At 35.7% G+C, this 8850-nt stretch overlaps 1 protein-coding gene across 1 annotated transcript; it reads right to left on the bottom strand.

The window, feature by feature from the left end:
* Positions 1–2287: 2287 nt before the first annotated feature.
* On the bottom strand, positions 2288–5133 carry LOC130181909 (ubiquitin-conjugating enzyme E2 D4-like). The gene is made up of 7 exons (XM_056396394.1): positions 4970–5133; positions 4418–4481; positions 4276–4307; positions 3852–3929; positions 3570–3675; positions 2840–2933; positions 2288–2744 (listed from the first exon to the last, which is right to left on the bottom strand). Exons 1-7 carry the CDS (start codon positions 4991–4993, stop codon positions 2699–2701), a joined length of 444 nt encoding a protein of 147 aa, XP_056252369.1. The 5' UTR covers positions 4994–5133; the 3' UTR covers positions 2288–2698.
* Between the last annotated feature and the right edge of the window lie 3717 nt (positions 5134–8850).

The following is an 8850-nucleotide window of genomic DNA, read 5'->3' as shown; positions in this document are numbered from 1 at the left end:
GTTCTGCTGCATTTGTGAAGTTGTCATCCAGAACAGGAACCTGCTGGGCCAGTGGTTAGTGATGTTATACCTTCATCATTGTTATTCTTTGTATTTCTATAAACTCAGGTCAGGTGTGAATCTCACTTGCCAGCCATGACAGACTTCAGATGACCCCACAACCACAACCGTAGAGTGATGGCTGAGGCCTTCTTTAAAAAGCAAAGTAACCCCAGAGCTGCAGTGCCATGGCCTTCTCTCAATCCAAGAAGTCTTGCTCATTTGCAGTGGCCATCATTCTAAATTCTAAGATAAGAGGTAGAAATTACCCTGTACCTGATAACTTGATTTTAATCTTGAGAAAAACACTGACAGCGTTTCTAAAAGCTGAGACCAGCTTGCAATGAAAAAAAATAAATAAATAAAAACTGAGCTCAGCTTTGACATTTGAGCCCTAAATCTTTCATGGTTAAGGTACTCACCCCATTATCTAAACTGTTGTATTTCCATTATAAAGAATCCCCAACTATGTTTTTCCTCTGGTGGGTTATTGGAGTGGAAAAGCCAATATTTGTGTTACTACCAGTTTTGGGGAAGCTTCCTTGTAAGCAAAGCTTTACAAGCTACCAATTACTTAACACTGGAGGAAGTGGAATTACAGCTACCCAAGAGTTCAGTTAACTAATGATGCTTAAAAAATGTAGTAAAAACTACTTTGTAAAAAAAAGAAGCGCTGATTTACAATTTACGATGTACATGTTATACAAAATTATAAAAAAAAATACAGGCCTAATTCCAAAAAGGCACATGCCAACAAAAATGCCACTCAATTGAGTTTTTTTTTTTTTTCTTGCAAAAAGTGCCTACGTGTTCACAGGTCATACATAAACCAAATAAATTAGAAAAAAAAATAAAATAAGAAATCAGGCCGTGGACTGCCTGACAAATGCCTGGGCATGTCTAGTGGTAATATCAGGTCAAAGGGGGCTCAATTACAGTAGAGTAAAAAAAAAAACAGAAAAAAAAATAATTCCTTTCCTTTTATGGGCCAAAATTTTCTTTAGTTTCAGTAGTAAAACAACTCAAAAATGGCGAAAAAAAGAAGTTCAACAACCAGAAAGCTGCAAAATGTAGTTAAAGTACTAGTTTAACTAGAAAATGCAATTTCTGAAGAAATGTGGGAGGTTCAGCGATTTTAATAATGCCCCACTTCCTGTTTTCCTCCTGATTTTATGCTCTCAATTAACATTAGAGACAGTGGGCCAGTTGGATGGTACTCCCGCCACTTTGAAGCTCATAGTTCAGATTCTGTAAGTCACTGCACTTGGGAAACACGAACTAGACAAAATCTCCTACGATTTGGCAAAAGATGATGCACAAGGAGTGAAATTTGTGGATGTGAGAACAAGTTTTGGAATTTTTAAAGATCAGAAAAGTTCATGAAAATTAAACATTTACCATATAAAAGGTTTTTTAAAAATGTAATATAACCAAAAATGAATGAACTTTTGAATGACATTTCTAACTGAAAGTATTAATGAGTAGAAGGGATTGAAAAATGCATGAAAAGTTATGGAAAATTTGAGATTTTGAACATTCTTTCCATTCATTTCAATGGGGAAAAAAATCAGATGAAATGTTGAATATTTCGGAAATGTATTAAAAAACGAAATACTTGTGATAATGTCCTAATTTAGCTGAACATTTTATAGTTTGAATGGAGTTTCTATGTTTAACATGTGTAGGAGTTACATATCAAAAAACGGAATAGATGGAATAAAATGGAATAAGAACCTGAGAAGAACATATAGTGGGTTTGCTTTTGCAGCAATCCCACCTGATTACATGTAGTTCAGTACTTCCCAACACTAGTTACTACTACTTGTGTTACTACTGCTGCTCAATTAATGTGTGTAGACTAGCTTCACCAGTGTACAGCAGCTATAGTGCAAGCAGCAGAAGTGATGATAATGGGTGGTTTAATTTCAATGGACATAACATCTCTTTTCATTTCCATTTCATTAATAAAACAATATATTGTTATATCCACTATCCCCACGAATAACCATTTAGCAAATGGTCCTGAATTGAATGTAACACAAATGTGAAAATTGAGTTGTGCAGGAGAGAAACTGCTCTATGTAAAAGGGTAGGGAAGAAAAAAGTGAAGGATGCCACCTAGTGGTCATGTGAATAACAAACGTGATTTGTTATTTGATAGAAATTACACTGAACCAAACATTTTGTTCAACAGGAAGATAGTTAACATCATCATTTTACTTGTGTATTGTGAAGAAAGAAAGTGTAATTCAATTTTGATCAATGCTTTTAATGCAAAACAATGCAAAATGAATTCAGTACAGTCTTGTCCAATATAAATCTCTTAAAAGAAAAATACAATCAGGCCATCTCACCACTGCTAATAATAATAATAATAATAATAATAATAATAATAATAATAACGATAATTATAATGATAATAATAATAATAATAATAATAATGATGATGATAATAATAATAATGATGATAATAATGCCAATTTAAGGGAAAAATAAACAGTAAAAACAGTTAAATCAAGTAAAATCTGATCTGAGTAGAGAAAGTGCTTCAAGCGTATAAAACACCTCAGCTAGAACCAGTGTGGATGAGCAGTTGAAACAGTACTGTCATATATTGAGGTGTTCAGGGATGCATCATTGTTGCTGACACTTCAGTCCTTCACATTGCATACCTCTGAGTCCATTCTCTGGCTACTTTGTTGTACCTGTAGAGAGAAGAAAATCAGAGTGGGGTTTCTAAAGAACAGTAGACTGATTTCAGTCTGTCCACATGCCAATAGTCATTGACTTTCATACTCACTTTTGTCTGTCCGATTTGTAAATGTGTGCAATGTCTGGGACTAGCGGATCATCTGGATTTGGGTCACACAGCAAAGAGCATATGGATAATAAAACTGGAAAAAAAAGGATGAAAAATCGGTATGAACACAGCTTTCAAATAAATTAAAGATGACTTACCCAACTTCTTAGCTCAATCTTCACATACCAATTTAAATACAAATGGCCAAGCTTTGATTTCATGCTGCTTTCATCCTTGAAACACATATTTGAACATCGCCATCGTTTGTTCCTCCAGTTACACAACACAAAACCTGCAATTTCAGTTTTTAAAGTGACAAAAGTACACAGGATGCAGAGGTTGATTTTTGGATAATCAGCCTCAGAAAATCCTGTTACCTGTGTTTCTAGAGGCTCAAAATCATTCATTTGGGAGAATCCAGATTTGATGACAGCACAGTGATTGCATAATCAAATACAGTTCACTGCCTCACTCTGTTTGATATAATTTAACATACCCATCTTTGACATTCCCTCCCAATGGTATATTTTGTCCCTACATCCTAATTTACCATTAAGCATGTCAAATTACGTAAAAAAAAAATCAAAATTTTCTCATGACTTCATATTAAATCTTAGATATAAACCAGATCATACGCAGTGTTGCTGTAATGCATATAATCCAGATCATACGCAGTGTTGCTGTAATGTACTATGCTGTACTTCACAGGCAAAATGTAGATGTTAGTTACCTTTTGACACCGTAAGTGCAGGCGACCACTGTGACCTCAGGATGTCAAGGCAGATGCTACCATTGCTGTTTATGTTTGGGTGATAGATTTTTGTTGTAAAGGCAACCTATGGAAATAACAACCAGAGAGTAAATAGGTTAAATACCCTGCTTTTCAAAGTGGATTTGGAGTCTCTGTCAATGGACAGATTTGTTATTTGTTCTATAAAATGTCAGAAAATTGTGAAAAACAATAAGGCGGTGTAGTTTTAAGCTAATCAGTGTGTTGGATAAATAATCATACCTTTGGTGGTTTAAAGGGATAGTCCGTGGGGAAATGAACAGAAAGGAAGAATACTCCTCCATGATACGGACTGTCATTCTGAAACAGATGAGCAAATTATGTTAAATTATGCCTGCTACAGTATCCTTATGGGATAAGATACCATTTCCAATGAGAGAGCAAGCATAATTCAGATTATTATTTGACTTTAATTTGTTTAAGATTCCCTTTGTTTAAATTAAGATATTATGGCATTTCAGTTTTTCCTATTGTCTCAATAATGCCATGGGCTTCAGTGAGTAACATTGGGATAGAGTGTGCCAGTCTGTGCTCTCCATACAGACTAGAAAGTGCTGTAAAGTCAACATAAAACACTATTGTCTGGAGATCCAGAAGCAGTTTGGTTTAAAAAAAAATCCAGAAAACTAATACAGAAAAGGCTCACCGGTCCTGTGATGGTAGCTTGCCAGTGAAACACTACAGGAAACAATGATAAAGAAGCAATTTGTGAGAACATACTTTACAGACATATATCAATTACAAAGGAGCAGATTACATGTCATCATGTTATACATTTTCACACTTACTGTCCTCCCCTACGGGTCCAGCTGAACAGGAAGCTGGAGGATCTCTCTGTAAGTCATTTAACTCCTGTACAAATAAACAAACGACAACTTGTTTAACAGCTTCCGCCCCACTGTAGTGCATAGCTTTAAAAGCAGCATACTTAAATGTATAGTTACTTAATCTGCAAATTACGAACGATTATTTGAGATTCTGGGGATTGAAATATATTGAAAACCACCCATAAACACAACTTAAAAGTGCTTTCACATTGCTCGTTTGCTAGGCCAACTTTAGCAGCCAGCGAAGTTAGCTCATTTAAGTTTAACGGCTTTGCTAACTGGCTTTGGTATAACGCCATCGCCACTAGCACAAATAGCAGACCTGCTGGCAGTAAAAGCTGCGTCGAGAAATAATCTCCTAGTCTTGTATCATTCACAAAACGTTGGCATAATAATCAGCATTAGGTTAGCAAACAGATGCTATTAGGTGATTGACTCGCTATCCGTTAGAGCAACGTTTCCGTGTCGCTCCGACCTTTTCAGCACATCAGATAAATTAACGAATACTCTTACCTTCTGTATTCTTTTCAAAGCCATGGCAAGTCGTTCAGACAGCGCAAGAGAAGCTGTGGTGTTAACTTTGACAGCTGTCAGCTACAGCTACGCTCACTTTATGCCGACTCGGTGTTATTTGTTTTGACAAACTGATTATTTCTTTTGTTTCCGCGTTTTTGTTTGACGACGAAGAATAGACCGGTGCATTATGGGACTTTGAGTTTTCAGTCAAGCCACTTAAAGGGACCGTTCACCCAAATATATGGCCGCACCTCATCCTGTGAAAACCACTCTGTTAACTTATTAATAAATAGCAATTCTAGTGAATATAGTAAACAAAATTGTTAAACAGGTTGATGAACTATTGAACAGACTCTGACATATTTTCTGCAAAGCTATTATATTTTAAAGTGGAGACATTATAAATAAGAAGGGTACATACAAACAGCCTGCAAGTCTGCAGTGGTCTGAATTGTTTGGATATGGGCTTGTCTGTTACCCTCTATTAATTGCATTACAGCTTTAGAATCAGTGTCATTATGTTGTATGAGCTGGACTCAGGTGACTATTATAACCAATGTCTGACCTTTGAGGAACATATGGTATTTAAATTGGACAAACCTGACTATGATGTAAGCTATTGAGATGGTGCTGTGGTTATTAAAACCATACAGTCAAAAGATAGAGATAAAAAATAGAGTCAAAAGAGAGCCATAGTATGTGTAAACAGAACCACTTACAAACAAAACCAACTGTTTAAAGACTACAAAATTATGTTAAAATCAATTATTACCTGAAGGTATCCAAATGTCATTTAAAATGAGAGAAAGTATGATTTGAAAATAATTTGTGTTGTTAGGACCAATGTAAAAAAATTTGTGTATCTCAGTTAAAGGGGTGAATTTATGGAACAGCTAGAGTGAAGAATTGAAAACATTAAGTAGGCCTACACTTAATGCTTTTGTGTTGTGTTGTTTCTTTTATAGTTTCTTACCTTATTGCCTTATTGATCGCACATCACAACAATAAAAAAAAAAAGAATCCTATAAAATATTGAATAACTTGACCTAATGTTGTTTTGAGAAAAAAGTTCTTTCTGGTGTTTAATGGCTGTAACTGTCCCACACAGGGGAGTGTTTTGAGGGCCCACAGTGAAGTAAGATGGATGGATGGGATCGTACCACCATGACCATGAACTATAAAAACAAAGCAAGGCATAGCATTTATTTGTATTATTCACTTCCAAAAGAGAGGCTAAAACAACATATCAAAATATAATATAATGGATGGTAAAATGTAATGAAACAGAGTGAAACGAAACAACGAAAATGCACAAAATACTGATTAGAAAAATTTATAGTTATAATTTAATTTAGTTATAGCAAAGTAACAGCACAGAACAGTAATACAATTAATAAAGGAAAAATATAAATACAAAAGAATATAATCAATCAAAGGCACCTGAGAATGAGTCTTTCATTTTGATTTGAAAGTGGCTAAAGTACAGGTGCAGTTAGATTCAACAGGAAGCTGGTTCATTCTGTGTGCAGCATAGAAGCTTAATCCAACACGGTGTTTAGTTTTGACTCGAGGCACTTCTAACTGACTGCTTCCCAAAGATCTAAGGGGCCTATTGGGTTTATATTCTTCGTATTTTGGCCCTAATCTATTAAATGATTTATGAACCAACAATGACACTTTAAAATCTACTCTATAACAAAGCGGAAGCCAGTATAACAGTATAAGAATGGGTCTTTCAGCAACATTCTGAATTGGTCTGCAGGGGTCTTGTGGTCTGTTGGGAAAAACAAAAAAGGGGCCATTGCTTCAGTCTATCCTCCTGAGATTAAGGCATGAATGAGTTTCCCTACATCTTCTACTGAAATGAAACTTCTAATTGCTGCTATTTGTAGAAAATAAAAGGCTGATGCAATTACTGTCTTAGTGTTGCTGCAGAATCCATTATAACACCAACATTTCTAACTCTGCCTTCAGTCCTGCAGTCCAGATACATCAATGAAGTGAATTTAGATCCGTTTGCAGGATTACAGGATTTGGACTAAAAGCAGCATATAAGAGATCAAATATAAGTGGCCTGAGATCTGAACCCTTCGTGAATCTGTATGTAAGCGTGATTAGCTCAGATTAATTAATTCATTGCAAATTTCAACAACATAGCTTTTACTTTCTATATGACCTTATGAAGACAGCCATACCTCGCTGTCCAATCCGCATCACTAAAACACAAGTAATTTACTACCTATATGAAGAAGATTGTAAAAAACTCCAGGTTGCATGTGTTTGAGGAAGCATTAAGTGACTTTGGAAAACTACCTGATTGAAGTGACCCAGTTGCAGCACATTCATCTTATATAAATAGGCACATAAACAGATGATTACCATAACAGATTATAAGGAAACAAGGAAAATAATGCAAAGACAGAATGAAACATGGGCATCAGTTGACTCGGTATCCCCCGAGGCTCCAACATCTATTGCTGTTTGGCTTACTAGCCAATTATCCTTACAAAATTGTTGTCATAAACACGTCCATGATAGCTACACATTATTGTTATTCTGATGTTGTAGCTCACTGTGAAACTGAGTGGACTGAATGTTTAGGTCCATGTTGCAGAGAGCTAAAGTCCTGAGAGAGCAAAGGGGATAGAAAAGACTGACGATAACATACAGACACATACAGTACATAGGGAGAAAGGGCACATCTGTCATCTTTCACGCCTGGACTGCTGCATATCTCAAAGCCACAGATTGCAGCAAATGAAGAGATTTTCTGTTTATTCATTTATCTCTGCAGAGCTGCATGCACTGAATCACAGAAACTCTTAGATGATTTATAACAGTTTCTTACATCTGTAGTCAGTGTCTGACACAGTTTCATGGAACTTCCTGTGAAATACAAATGCTGAATTTGAGTGAGCTACCTCATCTCATGCAGGTGAAAGAGTAGATTTCAGCTCCTCTGCATATACCCCCAAGTATTCATTTTAATGAAAGAAATGCTAATATGGTTTCAGAGAAGATCTGGGAGTGGCCCGTATCTGTGTTTAAAGTAATATTACATTATAGTCCATGTCACATGAATTATGTATTGAGGACAGTGGTGGAAGAAGTATTCAGATCCCTTACTAAAGTAAAAGTGGCAATACTACAATATAAAAAATACTCTATTGAAAGTAAATGTCCTGCATTCAAAATTGAACTTTAAAGCTTGTAAGTATTATCAGCAAAGTGTTCTGAAAGTACACTGAAGTAACACTACACAGGCAAAATGACTGCAGCGCTATATTATTGTATACTATCAAATTATTATTAGGCTACTGATGCAATAACATGTATTTACTACACATTTCATTTACTACATAGCATCATAAGTATGGTTTGTAGTGGAGTAGAAATATATAAGCAGCATAAAATTAAAACACTCAAGTAAAGTCTAACTACCTCAGATTGTACCTCAGGCTACTTGAGTAAATCTATTTACTTTCCACTGCTGATTAAAGCAAATTTACCTCATTAAGACTAAACAGTATATATCAACCGATAGAACAGCTGGACTCTGTTATAGTCTGCATATTCAGGACAGCTTCTAATCCTGGTTCAGAAAAATGAAGAATGGAACCTGTGCTTTATTTTGTCTCTTGACCTTTTGTAAAGATTGCATTTGTTAAAATATTAATATACCGCAACTCTCCTTAATTTTGGCCCAGCTTTCAGAACCAGTATATCACCGCACGCACGGCTATGCAATTTGAGAAAAGTGAGAAAAAAAACAAAAACATATAGCTGTATGTCTCCAAAATGGGTTGTAATTTATTCCTCACACGCTATTGGTCATGGATCGATGCGCGTTCACGGCGCTCAGAGGTGGCGCGCCCGTG

This window comes from Seriola aureovittata, chromosome 14, assembly GCF_021018895.1.
Source record: "Seriola aureovittata isolate HTS-2021-v1 ecotype China chromosome 14, ASM2101889v1, whole genome shotgun sequence".
NCBI lineage: Eukaryota > Metazoa > Chordata > Actinopteri > Carangiformes > Carangidae > Seriola > Seriola aureovittata.
Note: the sequence above shows the minus strand (reverse complement) of the source record. Positions and strands in the feature narration are given on the sequence as shown.